Source organism: Pelophylax lessonae, assembly GCF_965119305.1.
Source record: "Pelophylax lessonae genome assembly, chromosome: 11".
Classification (NCBI taxonomy): Eukaryota; Metazoa; Chordata; class Amphibia; order Anura; family Ranidae; genus Pelophylax; species Pelophylax lessonae.
The window spans coordinates 154,141,652-154,162,480 of NC_138778.1; the positions used below are offsets into that span (position 1 = coordinate 154,141,652).

The 20,829-nt window shown below is 40.0% G+C and overlaps 1 protein-coding gene across 2 annotated transcripts in view; it reads right to left on the bottom strand.

Annotated features, from left to right (window-relative positions):
- Nucleotides 1-20,829, bottom strand: part of RIMS4 (regulating synaptic membrane exocytosis 4) — a 370,585-nt gene that overhangs the window by 14,590 nt on the left and 335,166 nt on the right. For both annotated transcript variants that reach the window (XM_082271765.1, XM_082271764.1), the window contains 2 exons: nt 17,522-17,634; nt 15,797-15,898 (listed from right to left, as the gene is read on the bottom strand). In XM_082271765.1, the coding sequence (XP_082127891.1) occupies nt 15,797-15,898; nt 17,522-17,634 (215 nt within the window). The remainder of the gene's footprint in view (nt 1-15,796; nt 15,899-17,521; nt 17,635-20,829) is intronic.

A 20,829-nucleotide genomic window follows, 5' to 3' on the forward strand; every position in this document is an offset into this window, starting at 1 on the left:
GCAGTTTACAATATTAAATACTTGGAAAATTTACATTTACCTTGGCTTGGGGTTTTTGAGGAGTGAAGGAACAATGGGGTAAATTATGGTCATATTCACAGGTTAGTACCACATTTTCATGACTCTCTGTTTAACCACTTGCCTACAGTGCACTTTCACCCCCTTCCTGCCCAGACTGATTTTCAGCTTTCAGCGCTCTCACACTTTGAATGACAATTACTCAGTCATGCAACACTGTACCCATAAAAAAATTGTGTCCTTTTTTTCACACAAATAGAGCTTTCTTTTGATGGTATTTAATCACTACTGGGTTTTTTATTTTTTGTGCTATAAATAAAAAAAGACTGAAAATATTGTGAAAAAACACATTTTTCTTTGTTTCTGTCATAAAATTTAGCAAATGAGTAATTTTTCTTCACAAATTTTGGCCAAAATTTATACTGCTACTTATCTTTGGTAAAAATAACCCAAATAAGTATATATTATTTGGTCTTTGTGAAAGTTATAGAGTCCACAAGTTATGGTGCTAATCATTGAAAATTGATCACACTTGACCACACCTGATGTACTGAAGGCCTATCTCATTTCTTGAGACACTAAAAAGTCAGGAAAGTACAAATACCCCCCAAATGACCCCTTTTTTGGAAAGTAGACATTCCAATGTATTTAATAAGGGGCATGGTGAGTTTTTTGAAGTTGTCATTTTTTCCCACAACTCTTTGCAAAATGAAGATTTTTTTATTTTTTTTACAAATTGACGAATTAACAGGTTATTTCTCTCACACAGCATATGTATACTTGCAACTACACCCCAAAACACATCCTACTACTTCTCCTGAGTATGGCGATACCACATGTGTGAGACTTTTTCACAGCCTGGCCACATACAGAGGCCTAACATCCAAGTAGCACCGTCCGGCATTCTAGGAGCACAAATTACACATATAATTTCCTGACAACCTATCGCACTTTTGAAGGCCCTGGAGCACCAGGACAATGGAAACTCCCATAAAATGACCCCATTTTGGAAAGCAAACAGCCCAACGTATAATCTTTGAGGCATAATGAGTCTTTTGAATATGTAATTTTTTTCCACAAGTTTTTGGAAAATGTGGAAAGAAAATGAAAACACATTTTTTTTACACAAAGCTGTCCATTTATGCAATATTTCTAACACATAGCATGTACATAGCAAAAATTGCACCCCAAAATACATTCTGCTATTCCTCCTGAGTATGGCGATACCACATGTGTAACACTTTTTAACAGCCTGGCCACATACATAGGCCTAACATCCAAGTAGCACTTTTCACAAAGTTGTCCATTTATCCACTTTAAGACTGGGCCTATTTTTGACACTTGGTGTTTACAAGCTAAAATCATTTTTTTATGCTAGAAAACTACTTAGAACCCCCAAACATTACATATATTTTTTTTTGCAGAGACCCTAGAGAATAAAATGGAGATTGTTGCAATATTTTTTATCACACCATATTTGCGCAGCAGTCTTCCAAATGCAATTTTTTTTTAAAAAATTCACTTTTTTGAACTAAAAAAATGAGAAAACAGTAAATTTAGCCCAATTTTTTCCATAATGTGAAAGATAATGTTACGCCGAGTAATTAGATACCCAACATGTCATGCTACAAAATTGCGCATGCTCACAGAATGGCGCCAAACATTGGTACTTAAAAATCCCCATAGGTAACATTTTAAAAATTTCTGCAGGTTACCAGCTTAGAGTTACAGAGGAGGTCTAGGGCTCAAATTATTGCTCTCGCTCTAACGATCACGGAGATACCTCACATGTATGGTTTGAACACCGTTTACATATGTGGGCGGGACTTGCGTATGCGTTTGTTTCTGCGCGCGAGCTAACGGGGACAGGGCGCCACAATCAATGGCACCACATCCTAACAAATATAATTAGAAAATGTATATGAAGAATGGCTGGATATTAAGGGTGCCATCAAATATCACATTACAATATACAAATGTTAAAAACAACAATTTCATAAAAACCATTGCAGAAAATATATGCGGTCATAGTATGCGTGCAGTAAATTCAGCTCGACATGTTTCGCCAACCACTGGCTTCCTCAGGAGACTTCCAAAGTACTGCAAAAATATGCCACCAGGATGTTCGAAGGTATATAATGAATCAATGCTCAAAAGAGGATTTTATGCACCATTGGGGGATAGCAGTGAACCATAGGAGGGACAAAACCCAAAAGGCATCAGCCTACTCAGATCAAGTGATAAAGAAATGTGTGTGTTGCTGTGGAGATTGAGATTCCAATCACTTAGACCAAATTATATAAAGAAAGCCCAATTAAGCATGGATCTGTCCCCAATACATGACCATCAACTAATATATGGCAAATAGCACTTGTAACATGTGGGCTGTTTCCAAGGCCTCCCTCGAGGCACAATGCCACCCTCCTATGGTTCAATGATATCCCCCTAGTGGTGATTGCAATGGTGCAATGGAGTTCCTTCTTTGAGCATTGATTCATTATATACCTTTGAGCATCCTGGTGTCATGTTGAAAAAAGTCCATCTAGTTCAACCAATATAAAAAATAAATAAATAGAAAACCTCCATATACAGAAACCTATGCCCACAGTTGATCCAGAGGAAGATAAATTCCCCCTCCCTCCCCCAATAAATCATGGTCCAATATGCCCGAGTGGAGGAAAAATGTATGTGAGTGATACCTCCTCTATTGGCCAGGATCTATTCAGATAACTGAAATTATATCGATTCACATCCAGGGTAGTCTCCCCCATTTGTTATAAGTGTCAGAGAATTTACCAACATGTGATCTTTATATGAAAAATGAACTATGCCACTGTAAAAAATAAGTTCCATTCAAAAATAGTTTGCCCTATCCAAGTGGATACAGTCATTTTCCAACTATATTGCGGGTTGATGAACGTGCCTTCAAATATATGTTTTGGACTTATTAAAATGTGTGCGAGTTATACCCTACTAAGTTAAAGTTAATGAAAATGCTGTCAATATTTTACAAATAAGGAAGAACAAATTTGGCATTAGTAGATTTTTATACATATCAAATCATTTTTATCTAATAATTCATAAGCTTTATATACGTTAAATTTTCTTTTTATTTGGATTTTTTGCAAGAATTAAGTTACCTGCTCCTCTGGAAAGCCAGAGTTAAAAGCTCTGAATTTACCTCCAGCACACAATGTTAGTGAAGCCTTACCTTAGGGAAATCGTTTAACTAAAATGCATGACTCTGGCATCTCAGGTCTAACAGTTCTATTAATTTATTGATTGATTTTCTACTAAGACCATAGCAGTGTTCATTCCCTTGAGTTTCTTCACAAGCAAAATAATAATTATATTCTACTTGCTAACAGGTGGTTAATCAATGTCACTTTAATCTTTAGTGACACATGTATTAGGGGTAACCGTATCAAGAGCCTGACCTCGCAAAAACCTCTATGTTGTTTCCAGATGGTACTGACTAGAAGAGATATTTACTAATGCCAATTTGGGTGTAAAGCTGATCTATATTTATCAATGTGTTTTCACATTTTCTTCTATGGGTATGGCATTGATTGGAGTTGCTGGTAAAATATGCTCAAACTGCCTCTTAAAATTCAGTATTAAACTGTTACACAAGTGTATGTTGTAGGCATTGCCTGTGATGTGCCTTTCCTGGAAAAAATCTGTAACAGTTCCATGCGCATAGATTATAATATATGTAGTCACTGGGCCTCACAGACATTTCTACTGTGGCAGTGAACAACATTATTAATAAATGATATAATGTACATATCATTGCGGTGCTGAAGTTTTTAATTACAGTGTGCATAGACAAGGTTGAGGTGGTAGCTAGTGGATAGCTGGTGAAGTTATCTGGGTTTGGTTTATGGGACGTTGGTCTAACCTACCCACCAAAAAGTGCAAACTTAAATCTGAACTCTATTGAAGTCTATAGCAGAGAGAATCTTGAAAATGATTTCTGCCCCTTTTCAAGGCTAATAGCAAGGGACTTTCAAAATGAGGGCATGGGGAGCTGGGCACTGCCATGGGGGATATGTAGGAAATGAAAAAAATATTGTACAGCAGGGAGAGGGTCCTCCTTGAGTGCCGGTTCACACTTACGCGTGTGCGGTGATTGCATGTAATATCAGAGCGCACTGCTCCTTCATTACATGCAATCGGATGTGCAGTGCGAATTCAGCCATACACTTTGTATGGATAAATTCACACTGCACCCACACAAAAGTCGCACAAGGCATTTTTTCAGCCGCATCAGGATCGTATCGCACAGTGGTTCACACTTGTGCGATCCGATCCTGTGCGAACTGTCAGATCGCACTGCGATATGCGATCAAACTGGGGGTGTCGTTAACATTTCATTGACACCCCCAGCGTATCGCATATGGCAGTGTGAACTGCCAGATGTGCGTTTGCGATGCGGGAACAGGCTGCGAATTTGCAGCCTTCCCGCATCGCACAAGTGTGACCCGGCACTTAATGTGACTTTGAGAGTGACATGCGAAAAACACCAATTCTTTAAATGACATGCTTGTGAGAGGCCGTATGTGGTATTACAGAACAGTGGGATTCTCACAGGCAGTGTTAGCAACGCCAAATTCTGGCATCACATATTTTGCATGTGTAATATATTATTACTTTTATTGGGTGGATTAAATATAGCAGCGCTGTTCTAATCTGACTAATTAAAAAAAAAAAAAATTTAGGCAGTTTTGCAGGGACATCTGATTTTTTTTTTATCCTGCAATAATAAGCCTGAATTGACCTATGAAATTAGCAGCAACAATACAGTAGATCTTGAATAAGGGGAAGCAGCTATAGGAAAACGTACACAAATAAAGCCCTCAACTTTATACCAATTGTCCAGTGCCCAATATAGTGGGTAAGCTCCTTTTTTTTTTTTTTTTTTTTTTTTTGCGGTACAAAACTGTATTGTTTTAAAAGTGTATTACCAATGACAAAACAGAGTGCATAAAAACACTTCAAAACCACAATGGATTGGAATGGGGATGTATTTATCCTGAAATAAAATTTAGAGTGCATTACTCCTGAGACAATAGCCACAAATATTGTACATTTAGAATATGTAAGCAGCTTGATTAAGCCACAGTGTAAAAGGGATAGACAAGGCAGTTACTATCCTGAATAAAAATTTAAATGTATTATTCCAGAGACAATAGCCACAAAAAGTTTACAGTCTCTGCACAGTATGTTAACAGCTTCATTAGGCTGCAAAGAAAATAACTGCAAATATTTTACATTTGCTGGACACTATGCAAGTGGTTTGCTTAGGCTGTAATGTAAGCATGAGAGATAAATAAAATTTAATCTCAAAATAAACCTAAGTGTGTTATTTAAAGTCGCTCTAAAGCCTGAAAGTTTTTTTTTACCTTAATGCATTTTATGCATTAAGGTAAAGAACTTTCAGTATGCATCTCCCTCCCTCAGCCCCCTAAATACTTATCTGAGCCTAATCTTTTTACTTTCAATAGTTTTTATTGAAATTTTCAAATGTAGAACAAAATAGAGCAAAACAGAAGGTACATTGGAGTACAACATATGATGAGGTAACTGTGAAGTACCATGGAGGTAACAATTTACAGAACAGGAGTGAATATCAGAAATTTGTTATCAAAAAGGAGTACATAAAACAGTATTCGGATCAATAATAACACACAGGTGTATGGAACCAGTAAATCTTATTGCAAACCCGCATTAAGTCTGTGTAAAATAGGAACTTTGCTGCCATATAGACCAATCCCTGTGGAATTTGTGTCCACGGGATACTGAGTAAGCATACGCTTTTTCTAAAGAGTATTGCCAGTTTACCATCCGTATCACTTCCAAATGGGATGGTGTAATAGACTGTTTCCAATATCTCGCAATAAGGGTCCTAGCCGCTATCAACGTATGCATGTAAACAGTCCTCATGTCAGGCGGTATTTTTTCCAGTCCTAAGGAGAGGAGGGCTAAAGCAGGGTCGGGTTTAGTCAATATGCCTGTGACAATAGATAATATCTCAAAGATTTTTTTCCAGAAGCTAGTAAGCCCTTTACATGACCAGAAGATGTGTATAATTATCCCCACCTGGTCGCAGTTGAGCCAACAGAGCGGACTGTGAGCAGGGAAAATTTTGGAGAGGCGGTAAGGGGTTAGATACCAGCGGGTTATAAGCTTCTGTGATTGTTCCCAGTGGTTGACACACTGAGTAACTTTGTGGACTGTACGGATCCCTAATTGCCATTGTGTGTCTGAGAAGGAGAGTTGAAGCTCCTTTTCCCACTTGATCATGTGCAAAGTCTTTTGAAATTAGTTTTTTTGTAGGAAGAGATTGTAGAAGAGGGAGATCCCTTTCAACTTGGACGTAGGTTCCTTGAAAAACTTCCATAGTGTGTCAGGAAGGCGTATCTCAGGAGGGGGATATTTGCGTAAGAAGCTAGATACGCTATTGTAAGCAAAGATGGTTTGGGGGGAGAGCGAAAATTCCCTTTGCAGTTCTGCAAAGGATTTGATGCAGTTATTATGGTAAAGTTGTGAAATGAAATGTATTCCCGCTGAGATGAGTTTAGTAGTTTGAACACAAGGGAGGAATATTGCCAGGGTGGTTACAGGTATAGGGATGAGTGTGCGCAGAGTAGATTCCGGGAGTTGAGCGATAAGAAGTCTCCAGGACCGCAGGAAGGCTTGCGTGGTAACTGGCAGTGTATGAATAGCTATCGGTTTCCATAAGTCTGCTAGTAACATGGTGCCAAGATCAGGTGTAATGGATAGTGTAGACTCTATAGGGATCCAGGGGAGAATAGTGTTGTGGGAGAACCAATGTTGCAGGGGAGCTAATCGGGATGCATGATTTTAGTCCATTATGTCAGGGAGTCCCAGACCTCCCACCGATTTATGGCGAACCATATGCGCGGTAGCACATCGTGCCTGCTTCTTCTGCTAAACAAACGTGCGGAGAAGTTTAATAATCGGGTTGAGATATTTTTTAGGGATGCTTATAGGTAGAGTGCAGAGGAGAAAAATAATTTTGGGTAGACAAACCATTTTAAAAGCAGCTATCCTCCCTGTCCAGGACAGTTCTGTCTTTTTGAGTTTTGCAACGTCCGTGGATAACGATGTCAGGAGGGGTTTTAAGTTGGAAGGTGCAAGTTTAGATGTCGGGAACGTCAGTTGAATACCTAAGTATTTCAACTCTCGCATGGTCCACGTATAAGGTAGTTGTGTTTGCAGATGGGAAAGTGTGGATGCGTGTATACCCATATTGAGAATCACTGATTTACTAAAGTTTACCTTATAATACGATATTTTACTGAAATTTTGAAGGATTAGGTGGGCTGCTGGAAGAGACACAACGGGATTCGTAAGGCTAAGGATTACATCATCCGCGAAAAGTGTGATAATATGGGGAGAGCGGTGGAATTTAAAACCTGTAACCAGGGGATGGCTTCAGAGAGATTCAGCCAGGGGCTCAATCATCAAATTGAAAATAAGGGGCGATAATGGGCAACCCTGTCGTGTGCCATTCGTTATGGGAGTCCAGTGAGTCTGACATCAATAGTAGGCAAATTAATGGAAACCCTATTAAAGGATAGGATTGTGGAACATCTTAAATCCCATTGATTGCAAGATGAAAAACAACATGGGTTTACTTCAGGGAGATCATGTCAAACAAATCTTATAGATTTTTTTGACTGGGTGACTAAAATAATAGACGGTGGAGGTGCAGTAGACATTGCATATCTAGATTTTAGTAAGGCTTTTGACACTGTCCCACATAGAAGACTTATCAATAAACTGCAGTCATTGAGCATGGACTCCCATATTGTTGAGTGGATTAGGCAGTGGCTGAGTGACAGACAACAGAGGGTTGTAGTCAATGGAGAACATTCAGAACAAGGTCATGTTACCAGTGGGGTACCTCAGGGATCTGTACTGGGACCAATTTTGTTTAATATCTTCATAAGTGATATTGCAAAAGGCCTCGATGGTAAGGTTTGTCTTTTTGCTGATGACACAAAGATATGTAACAGGGTTGATGTTCCTGGAGGGAAACGCCAAATGGAAAAGGATTTAGGAAAACTAGAAGAATGGTCAGAACTCTGGCACCTGAAATTTAATGTGGATAAGTGCAAGATAATGCACCTGGGACGTAAAAACCCAAGGGCAGAATATAGAATATTTGACACAGTCCTGACCTCAGTATCTGAGGAAAGGGATTTAGGAGTAATTATTTCAGAAGACTTAAAGGTGGGAAGACAATGTAATAGAGCAGCACGAAATGCCAGCAGAATGCTTGGATGTATAGGGAGAGGTATAAGCAGTAGAAAGAGAGAAGTGCTTATGCCGCTGTACAGAACACTGGTGAGACCTCACTTGGAGTATTGTGTGCAGTACTGGAGGCCATATCTCCAGAAGGATATAGATACTCTAGAGAGAGTTCAGAGAAGAGCTACTAAACTAGTACATGGATTGCAGGAAAAAACTTACCAGGAAAGGTTAAAGGACCTTAACATGTATAGCTTGGAAGAAAGAAGAGACAGAGGGGATATGATAGAAACTTTTAAATACATAAAGGGAATCAACTCGGTAAAGGAGGAGAGCATATTTAAAAGAAGAAAAACTACCACAAGAGGACACAGTTTTAAATTAGAGGGGCAAAGGTTTAAAAGTAATATGAGGAAGTATTACTTTACTGAGAGAGTAGTGGATGCATGGAATAACCTTCCTGCAGAAGTGGTAGCTGCAAATACAGTGAAGGAGTTTAAGCATGCATGGGATAGGCATAAGGCTATCCTTCATATAAGATAGGGCCAGGGATTATTCAGAGGATTCAGATATATTGGGCAGACTAGATGGGCCAAATGGTTCTTATCTGCCGACACATTCTATGTTTCTATGTTTCTATGGGAAAAGCTTTAGACAAGGTGCCAGCCGACAATACTTTAGCTGTTGGTACAGTGTAGAGAGTCATTATGGCTGTGAGGATCGATCCAGAGAAACCAAATCTCTCCAAAACAGCCCTCATGTATCCCCAGTGGACACGGTCAAACGCCTTCTCTGCATCAATAGAGAGAAGCAGAGAAGGCGTTTTAGAACGTTTGGTATGATGGAGCAAGTTTAGTACTCTTCTGGTGGCGTCTGGTGCTTGTCTGCCTTTGATGAATCCCATTTGGTCCCCCTTAATTAGTGATGGTAATAGCAAAGCTAGTCTATTAGCGATAAGTTTGGCATATATTTTCACATCAGTATTTAATAAAGAAATGGGTCTGAAGTTGGCCGGCGTGTCAGGAGATTTACCAGGTTTAGGAAGAGTAGTGATGTTTGCCTGTAACATTTCAGGTGGGAGGGAACCATTGGTGATTGCGTCGGAGAAAAGCCTTAAGAGGTATGGCGATAGAAGGTCTTGGAGGGAACGGTAGTATTCGATGGTCATGCCGTCTGGGCCCGGGGATTTATTGAGAGGTAAGGCTGTAAGTGCGTCTGTCAATTCTCGAAGGGTGAAGGGACTATTCAATTGATTCAAGGAGTCTGCTGTCAAAGTGGGCAGGTGTACTTGTTGGAGGAAATCTTGAATGGTTGCATCTGTGGGTTGTGGAGTGTCCGTGTCTAGTTTGCGATTGTAAAGGGAGCTATAGTAGTCCGCAAATGCGTCAGAGGTCTCCTGTGGGTGTTTGAGTTTGGCGCCAGTGTGGGGGTGGTTAATAAAGTCGATTTTAGTTTTTACCCTCCACGCTTTAAGCTTGGAGGCCACAAATTTGCCCGCCTTATTATGAGACTAATAATATTGCATACGTAAACGTGCCAACATATTGTCATGGCGTTCTGTTAAAAGCCTGCGGAGATCAGAGCGGATACCTGAGCCTAATCTTGATCCAACGATGTGCACAAGAGTAGAGGCTGCCTCCCTCCTTATTGGCTGAGATACAGTAGTGGGAGTCATTGACTGCAGTGTCACCATTACCATGATAAAGGACATGAAACAGCATCAACAGCCCCAGTGGTGTATTCAAAAGAAAGTGCAGCATTTCAAAACAAATTATGAATTAATTAATACAAACATACAGATATCATAAAATATGATATGTGTGACCATCCAGAGAAAATATATAGAAAATCTAAGAAAATAAAAAACTCCACAAAAACGTGAAAAAAGTGTGAAGAATCAGAGGTCATATATGCTGTAAGTCCATACAGGTGAAATCTTAATAGGGAGCTCCAAACAGATGAGCAGTAAATGATTAAAGACAGATTCTTTCTTAAAGGCCCGTACACACGTGCAGATTGTCGGCCGAAAAGATTCGGCCGACGACCGATCGGCCGATTTTCGGCTTGTTAGTATGATGCTTCCGACAGCTGACAGCGCACTTTCGGCCAAACAGAATCTGTCGTGCAACCATTAAAATTTTTGTATGCCGACACCAGAACGGCCGATTGTTCGCCAGTCAGTACAGATTTCGGCCGACAGGCAGCAGATTTGAAAAACTGGGCATGCTCAGAAAAGAAAAAACACACGGAAAGTTAACCATCACATGACATCACTTCTGCAGTCGGCTGTTGTTGGCGGACAAAATTCGTGTGCAGTCTTTTGCACTTTTCAGCGGACACGACAGCCCGGGGACAAAAGACGGCCGATTGTTCGGCCGACGATCGGTACGTGTGTACAGGGCTTAACAAACTAAAGTGTGCTAAAGCCTCCACCTCACAACCTGACCCCCTGACGACGCCCACTGTGATTAAGATTTGGTGTGTCCCATCCTGCATTCTTGCCAGCTGCCAGCAAATTTACTGATGTAAAAGCACACTGAAAGAGGCTAACTCCAAAAGCTAGAATGGGAGCAACTGTAAGACCAAGAGTTTTTGCTAAACAGGCATGCTTGGCATGAGGGTATTTAGGTGACTTTTTTTCTTCCTCTCCAGCAGCTGCTAAACAAATATCTGTCTGGTCAAGGATGATGCTTAAAATGGTGGGGTGGGATGGGGTTAGGAAACTTATACTGAAGTCCGAGCCTATGCTTGGCCCTAATCAGTGTGGCTATATGCTGACTCTCTTCCCCACTTGATGTTCAATAAGGCTGGGAACCCTGTCTATTACAGTGGGGGGTCTTGCACATAAGAAAACCTCCATTACCGTCCCTTCTCATCCCCCTCAACACAGTTAAAAAGCCAGGAAGTACATGATTTTTTTTTATAATTGTTTGTTGCAGAACACAAACCACTGCATTTGTTTGCTATTTTCCTTAACTGCAAACAAGCTGGGTTGAACCTGTGCTTGACCCAATCCCTAATAAGCAGCCACAATGGCACGGTGAGATACATAATCGGTATAGCACTAAGGGGAGTACTTGCTGCAGAACATGGATACTCCCTGTCACATCTGAGGAGATATTCACTGTAGCACCGAATGCTAGACATTTTTTTGTACATGTCTGTGACCAATGTGGCTAAAGATATCTTCACTGCTGCCTATGCAAAAAAAAGCACTGAATGCTCACTTGAGAACAGTTTGGCTAAGTGTCAATAGCTCTCTCGGGAACAATCATGCTTGATAGCACTGGAAGACCACAACATAAATGTTTAACTAAGTAGTATTCTCGAGCGCCTAACATGAACCCCTCACTATACATTAACTACTCTCTTGGGTGCATGCCAGGGGAACTATTAAATTGGCACTAGACTGCAGACCGCGATCATTTTATAGTCTCAAAAAGTGAATGTTACACTTTGCTAGGTGCCTCTGTAGAGTCATGAACCTCAAACAGTTTTCAAACAACTGACATTAGGAAGCCTCCTTTACTACAGAAATAAATTGGTATCGCACAAGAAACTGCATTTACATGTTACAAATTTATTTTTTTCTAGATAGTAGGTAAAGCTCTATTCTTCTTCTCATATGTTTATCAGGGTGACCTTATCTATTTAACTAAAAAATAACCTGTTTATAATGCTGAATAGCTAAACCTCAGATTATACACAGCTAAATGAGTTGGAAGAGTCACTTATTCAACCTCCTATCTTACGTTCTTGATCTCTTAGTCCCCGTTGCACTCTGAAGTTCCCCCTGATTACTTCATAAGAGGGCAAAGTGGTGACATAGAGCTCGGTGGTAGCGGGGAAAGAGGAGATCTACACAGCTAGTACTATGGGTTTTTCTGGAGGCTTCAGAAGAAGATGTCTCCTCAATACAGCAACATTCAGAAATGCGGGTAGCGGGAAAGGAGGACCTTCTATTTTATTTTGCACACAGAGCTTTTGGCTTATTTTAGTTTCTAGGGTCGATTTAAAGTTGGGCTTTATCTACTTACAAAACCTCAAATTCTCTGTGAGATTGGTATCGGTGCACCCAATATTACATTTTTATAAAAAAATAAATAAATAAATAAATAAAAATACTAAAAATTATTTACATCAGTTTAAAAATGTAAAAAGTTAGTAAAACTTAAACTAAAGGAAATGTAGTGGTCAGATTTTGTATAACTACACTGCAAATAGGATCTTGTAAAATTATATTCTGTATAGTGTGCCAGCCATTGCATTCCAGCTACGATTTATAAGACAGTAACTATTTTAATTAAAACACCAACATTGTTTTGCAATTTCTTTTAGCTGAATTATAACCTGTTATTTGAAAATGCGTCCTGAAAACAGCTTCTGTGCGGGTTCAATTTCCAATAATAACCCAGCGCTGCAAGCCTAATAATTTCTTGTGCTGAAATTATTTCCCAAAAAAACAGAATTTTGATGAATAATTTATTTTCCATTTAAGTTTATGCTTCAGAGACCTAAAGCTCCCAAAAGATATGGGCTGAATGTCTTGCCACATGTGAGCTGTTCTTTAATTGTTTGCTGTCATCTGGGCATAATGGGCGACTGTGGATATCGTTTAGTCAAAAATCTCACTTATACAGTATATAGTAATGGCTTAATGCCAAGCAGTACTCCAGCCTTTGTCATATATTGTACCCTGTTTGGACTCTACACAGGCATAAATACAGATTGCTGCAATGGCTAGGTCTCCCTATTGCTCAACATTCAGCAGATGATGTGCAATTTGGCTGCCCATGGATATTAAGAATCACAGAAGGGAAAAGATCTCAATCAAGTGTCTAAGAGACCTTTAAGATAAAACTGCAAACTGAATAATTTGGTTTGTGCGGACCTACGTACAAAATGTATTTTAAGATTAGTTTGACTTACAGTATATAGTTGCCCTTTTGTGATATGTTATTAAACATTTCATTTCAGTCTGCAGTGATGCAATGCATTTAACAGTGATTTTTTTTTTTTTAATGGCAAATATTTTTTCTCTCTATTGCACCATGGCAGAAGCAGAGGGCTCATTCACACCCCTCAGAAAAGGTGGATCAGTTTTCAGAGGGAATTTGACAGGCAGGCTTTAACCCTAAAAATGCCAAACACTGTGTGGCAACCACGTGCATTCCAAGTGGTTAAGGTGTGGCCCCATTACCTTGAACAGGTCGCATTTGGCAGGTCGCACCTGCCAAATATAACATGCCATTTAACTTCTGCCTTGGCCACAAAGCAAAGCATCACAGCGGGGACATAGGTACAGCTCTGAGCAACTGCAATAATGTGTTTAGCTTGGCAGTTGGGGGGATAGTAAAGGTCCATGCCTTTTTGAGAGGAGTTTTTAGGCAGAAAAAATGCTTAACGCTCATAAACGCGCCTAAACGCTGCATTTTGGAGCGTTCAGCATTTTCAAATCTATATTGATTATAATGAAAAACGAGCAGAGAGGAATGTTTTGGAAAAAAATGCTTTTAAAAGCAAATGCCCATAAACTTTCCTAAACTCTTGTGCAATATTAGCTACTATGAACATTTTTTTTCTGCCGCTTTTTCTGCCAGAGGTTATGGCATGTTTTTCTGCTCCTAGTGCTGGACCCTAAAACCCCATCTCAATTGTCTGCTTTTATGTCTCCTTGGCCACCTGTGTGAACGATATCTTATAGACGGCACTAGAAATTTTCTTACCCACTCATATAATTTGCTCGCTTGCTATTGCCAGATGCCAGCATAGAATTTAAGATTAAATTTCCAGCATTACCAGTACTGCCCTTAGAGATAAGGCAGAGAGCCTTTGATCTTTGGTGATATTCTGGGAATTCATCTACAGAGGTGCATAGAATGCACCAAATCTATAATTACAACACTGAGGTTGAATGGGTGAACATAGCAGAAGGTCCTTATCATTAAGCACTTAGTCTGAGGAAGTTAGTAGAAAGGCATGCTGACACTTATCTACAGAAAGGAAGCAAGTCACAAATCTGTATAGGGAGTTTGCTAAAAATGCCAGAAAATACAGTTTTTTTCAACAACAGTATAGTTTCGCTTTAGGAAAATATCAGTGTGCTGAAGGGCTTGTTTGATACAGCTTTGGAAGTCATAAGGACAAACATTTTGTAGTACTAATTGTCTTAAATTGTATGTAAACTCTAACAATGAACTTATTTATTTGATCCCTTTTGGTCTTTTAAATATACTATTAAAAGCATTGTGTTTTATCTGTGGTCTAATTACAAAAAATACCCATTTATTGCGAGATGTAGGAGCCAGAGGAACATCTAAATTACTGTGATCTGTGGACAATCCTTGGCAGTGGCTCTCATATCAGAATCTATAGAATGATACTAGCATTTTACAGTATAAAATTTTACTGAGCTATTGGTTATGGGGTACTATGAGAGGCAGGAGTTAACCTATTTTTATTTTTCCAAAATGTTTTTTTTAGATAGCTTTAGAATAATCTTGAGTCTTGTTATTTTTTTGAAGGACAGAAACTTACAGCGAGGGAATAAGAGATGAAGTTCAAGTTTATGTGCCTGTTTTCATAAAAGATCTTGTGAAAGGATGAAAAGGAGACCCAGTGAAAGTAAGCTGAGATCAAAGCAAACCATTGCCCAGTCCTGGAAAATGCCTCTCCTCAGTTTTGAGGAGGTCAGAAATTGGTTCCACGCTACACATATTAATGAGCAGCTTACAGAGATGCTTAATTATATGCATGACAAATTCCTACGGGTTGACTAACCCTGGCTTGACCACTTCCCTCCATCTCACATGACCTCCCATTTCTTAGAACTATAGTTACTCTTTCGGTTGGAAACGAACCCCTGGGGTATTCCTTTCCATATACCCAACTCTTTCTCTTCTCCGCCATTCTCTCCCCCCCCCCCTTTTCTTTTTTCTTACTTTCTGAATTTTTCTTTCTATTGTTCTTGGACTTTCCTATTTTTCTTTCCCTTTGTTTCTACCTTCTTTCTCGGTTTTTGAAGTTCTGGAGGAGCTCTCCTCCCTAACTTAGGCCATGGACTTTAATTTCCTTTCCAAACCCCCCCCCCCCTTTCCTTTTTATCAAGGGTGGAATTTTTGTACACTTGTTGAACAGAACATTTTCCATCTTTGTATTGTATGTGTACTGCTTTTTCTGTTAAAATATTAATAAACTTATGTAAAAGAAAATAAGCTTAAAGATATAGGTTTATGCCACTCAAGCATAACTAAGAGCAAGTGAGTTATGTCTGCCTTCTGTAGGGTGGACATCTACCCTAATGAAGGGTGAGGTTTACCTACAATAGCAGAGGGGCATGGATGTAAGGTTGAACAGAAAGTTGACATCCAATCACCTTAAAGGGAATGTAAGCGTTGAGACAAAGGTGGGTGCACCAGCCTGAACCCCTGGCTGCTCACTCAGTGTTAATTATCTTCATAAGTCTCCTCAAAAGTATAATTTATATCTGTCAACATACCTGGTGGTGTTTTAGAACCAGCCTTAGCTGTTAGACCTCGAGCTTGAATAATTTCCACTTCAAGTTGTCCATTTCTATCCAACAGCCCAACTTCAACATCCCCTTAGAAAAAAAAATAATAAATTGTATTAAATGTTATATATTCTATTGAGTAATAAAACTATGGTGTGCTAAATTTCTGTTTCTCTTTCAACCCGAATGTAGATTGATGTAGATCATGTAGATTGATAAGAATAGTGGGGGGCTTTGGATTCCTCCAGATTATAACTCTTACTATGTTTTTAATCAACAATATACAGTTAGGGTCCATTCACACTAACGCGACTTGTCAAGTCGCGGTCGGTCGGTCGGTCGCCATTGAATAGTACAGGACCCGTTCTAATAGGAGCGACACAAGTCGCTCCGACTTAGAAAAAGGGTCCTGTACTACTTTGGGGCAACCTGGAGGCGACTTGCATTGACTTCAATTATATGAAGCCCCAGCAAGTCGTGTCTCGCCAGTCTGAATGGGCGCTTAATTGGTAAGGACTCGCAGTTTTTCCAGACATACAGCTAATGTAAATACACTGTTAAAATACATATATGTACATTCCGTCCAGCTAGTCTCGTGACACCTGTGTCACCTGCATGTTCACTGAACCATGAATCACCAGCGAAGGGATCCTGTTCCTTGGTCAGTTTTTGAATGTGTACTGAGGAGTTTGTGGTGCAAAAGTTTATCTCATTTAAAGAACTTTTTGAAACATTTAATGGTTAAAGCATCAAATAAAGCCAAGGGGGAAAAGCCTCCCCCTTCTTCAGGGCTTGAGCTGACAATTTTAATAGAATCGTGACAGAATGCACTAAGGGACCTCTGTTAAGGCTTAATGAAGACTAGAGTCTCCTGACGGCACTAAAGGCAGCTGGCTGTAGTGCCATCAAGAAACACTAGCCGTCATCAAGCCTTAACACAGGTCCCTTAGTACATTCTCTTGTGATTCTAATAACTTCAGCTGCTCAAATCCTGAGAAAGGGTTAGACTTTTTCCCCTCAAAACACTTTGGGCTTTATTTAATGCTTTTAACCATTAAAGATTTCCAAAAGTTTTTTAGGTAAGAGGAACTTTTGTACTAGGTGTTCCTCTGTACACGTCCAATAATTGCCCATCTGATGAGTGCTCCCTTAGTCACTAATAGAGAGTTAGCAGTCTAGAACCAGAACAGGGTGCACCCACACAATATTTTCTTCATCATTCTGCTTCTTTGAAAAGAAAAGTACCTTATGGTTTATCAATCAGAACAAACTTTCACTTCTATCGGTCTAGCACTATCATACACACAGGTTCCCTAGTCAAAGAACAGGCAAATGACATAGAAATCTACAAAGTTAATATACAACATAGTGGTGTAATTTTCCTGGCTGTGTAGTTTGGAAGAGGTGTATGAATTATAAGACTGGCTGAACAAAATAACAAATTCTTTGGCAGGTAGAACAGTTCACATACTCTATATGTATGTCAACTGCATAATCACCCTTTGCCTTCAATTTCCCTGAACTTAGTCATAAGATCTCAAATTAGCTAATAGCAAAAAAAATCTAACCAAACTAATTGACTATTCCCCTAAGAGAGTGATGAGGGTTTCTGCTAGTACCCACATGTAATAATCATTTCCCGGCCGATCTAGCATAGAGATCGTACAGACCACTATACATGAAACATGGATTCCTTCATTCAGTGTCACTTACCCATCGATGTGGTTGCTAGTGTCTGTCGGCCAACAAATTGAGCAGGGCCCATGCCAGAAAGGAAATCACCAAACTGACCATCAGATGCCAGGCACATTCCACTGTAGTTCAAGCTGTAGATCAGAAAATATATATCAAGTAAGTAATAAGAATTATAAGTATAGTAATACGTATTTTACAGTAAAATCTGCCTATAAAACATACAAGGAAATCTGTACTGTGAATGTATATCATCGTTGACCTCCCCTTTTGAAAAAATTGAGTCACTTGTAAATTATTATAATCCAGAGGCTTTTTGTAGTTTCTACCACACTGACCAGCTCTCTCCTGAAAAAAACTAGGCACCTGTTAATTATTATAATTCAGAGGCTTTAGTCATTTCTGCATTACTGACCATTACACATATATGCAGAGTAGAAGGTCTGACTTCACCCACCAGGTCTGCATTCTAGTTCAGGGTCAATATCTTAGAAAGTATTGATAGCGAAGACAGATAGGCAACCCAAATTTTCAGATGGAGGTTAGCAAAAACAGCTTCTATATTGCTCCCAGGGTGGATAACTTTAAGGCTGAGAGATGGCTTCATAGATGACTCACATTTTGTTGCTAAGCTTTGGAACAAAATTATAAACGCAACACTTTTGTTTTTGCCCCCATTTTTCATGAGCTGAACTCAAAGATCTAAAACTTTTTCTATGTACACAAAAGGACTATTTCTCTCAAATTTTGTTCACAAATCTGTGTTAGTGAGCACTTCTTCTTTGCCGAGATAATGCATTCACCTCACAGGTATAGCATATCAAGATGCTGATTAGACAGCATGATTATTGCACAGGTGTGCCTTAGGTTGGCCACAATAAAAGGCCACTCTAAAATGTGCAGTTTTATCACACAGCACAATGCCACAAGTTTTGAGGGAGTGTGCAATTGGCATGCTGACTGCAGGAATGTCCACCAGAGCTGTTGCCTGTGAATTGAATGTTCATTTCTCTACCACAAGCCGTCTCCAAAGGCGTTTCAGAGAATTTGGCAATACATCCAACCGGCCTCACAACTACAGACCACGTGTAACCACACCAGCCCAGGACTTCCACATCCAGCATCGTCACCTCCTAGATGGTCTGAGACCAGCCACCCGGACAGCTGCTGCAACAATCGGTTTGCATGAGCAAAGAATTTCTGCACAAACTGTCAGAAACCGTCTCAGTAACCGTTGTAACTGACTTGAGTGGGCAAATGCTAACATTCTATGGCGTCTGGCACTTTGGAGAGGTGTTCTCTTCACGGCTGAATACCGGTTTTCTTAGATCTTTGAGTTCAGCTCATGAAAAATGGGGGCAAAAACAAGTGTTGCGTTTATAATTTTGTTCAGTATGTATATAAAAACGTCTTTTTACTTGAATATTAGTTTACTAAAGTTTTAGAACCGAACTCCAACTTTTCAAAAAATTGTATTTCACCAGGTCTTTATTTTCAGAGGTGGGCCAGAATATATTTTTGGGTCTAATCAGCCCCCCCCCCCCCCCCAAAAAAAAATACAAGCACCTACCATGGTACGATTCAAGCATTCGAAAAGATGAACTATGTGGCCAGATTTACCTTGATAATGTAGGGGGAGTCATATATTAGTGCAAGAATAAGGCTGTGCAGCACAATTAATTCCTGAATGTGGTACTTAGAATGTTTGTAAAACCCCCAAAAGCAGTTTATCTGTCTAAAGTGGTTCTAAAGTCTGAAGGTTTTTTACCTTCATGTATTTTATGCATGAAGGTAAAAAACTTTCTGTATGTAGCAGCCCCCCCCAGCCCCCCCCCCCTAATGCTTACCTGAGCTCCCTCTCAATCCAGCGATGTGCATATTGGCTCCCGCTGCTGTCAATCAATGCCAATGAAGAAAGAGAGGGGGCAGGGCTGAGCTGTGGCTCTGTGTCTGAATGGACACACAGAGCAGTGGCTCGGGAGAGTGCCAGCTTGGATGCCCCATTGCAAGCTGCTCGTTTTGAGGGCGCTTGACAGGAGGGAGGAGCCAAGAGCACCGGCGAGGGTCCCGAGAGGAGGAGGATCGGGGCTGCTCTGTGCAAAACCAGAGCAGGTAAATATAACATGTTTGCAATTTTTTTAAAAAATTTTTGCCTTTAATATCACTTAAAAGTGATTGTAAAAGTTATCGCAAAAGTGTGGACTGGCACTTAATGTTTGTTTTCCTATGGGACAACTTCCTTGATTCTTGACCGACTTGAACACACCACCTCTCCCCTGGTGTTATCTATTGATGTTAATTGCAATTAAGTATGTACCGCCCCTAGTTTTAGGAGCAGTTTTCACATTATATAAGTTTGATTTTATTGTACATGTACATGCTATGAGGAAGGCGTAAAGCCGAAACGCGTCAGCATTTGTCATGTTGTCACCCCTATCCATGTTGGAATAAAGAATTTTACTTGGAAGAAGCCTTTTCGTGTGTCGGCTCTATTCATATAACATTTGGTTTGGACTTTCAGCCTGAGCACCGACACTTAGCTCTTTATCTTCCCACAGTGCGGTGGAGCTAGGGTGAGTTATTGTTTATGTGATTGTAAAAGTTGATTTGTTTTCTACAATAACAAACATTGTATACTTACCTGCCATGATCCTCCTCTTCTGGGGACCTCCTATTGGCGGTTTTATCTCCTCTTCTTCTTTGAGAATTTGTGCAGGCTCAATCCCGAGCTGCACTGCGTCCGTCTGTTGACCCACACAGTGCAGCTCAATGCTGCCCCCTGCTCCCTCCTCACAGAATTTGATTGACAGTGGCAGGAGCCAGTGGCTCCTGCTGCTGAGCCTCTTGTGAGAGAAGGCAGAGAAGAGCATCGCTGCTGCAGATGGACACAATGTTGGATTGGAATTAGGCTTAGGTAAGTATTTAAGAAGAACAGGGGGAGCTGGCATTGAAAGGTTTAGTTTACCTAATAAAGAGAATGCATTAAGATAAAAAAAAAATGTTTACCTTTACAACCCCTTTAACTTTACTAGTCTTGGAGACCCTCAGCAGTTGTATTAGTGAGCAATAACTGGTGGCTGTTGTTGGTCACTGCAACCTGTAATTTCAGGCAAATATTTAAGGGCTCGTGCCCTTGATGCGCTGGACCACTTTTCAAAAGGCTTTGACAGGCTGTGAGGAAGCAATGTGTTGCCTCCACTCCTCCTGTTTTAACCCAGCTGTTAAGCACAGCAATTCATAAATCTGTCAATCACTTTTAATGAACCCGCTCAGCATGCTCCTTGCACTGCAGCAAAATTGATTGTCTCCTTGTGCTTCTTCTCCCTCCC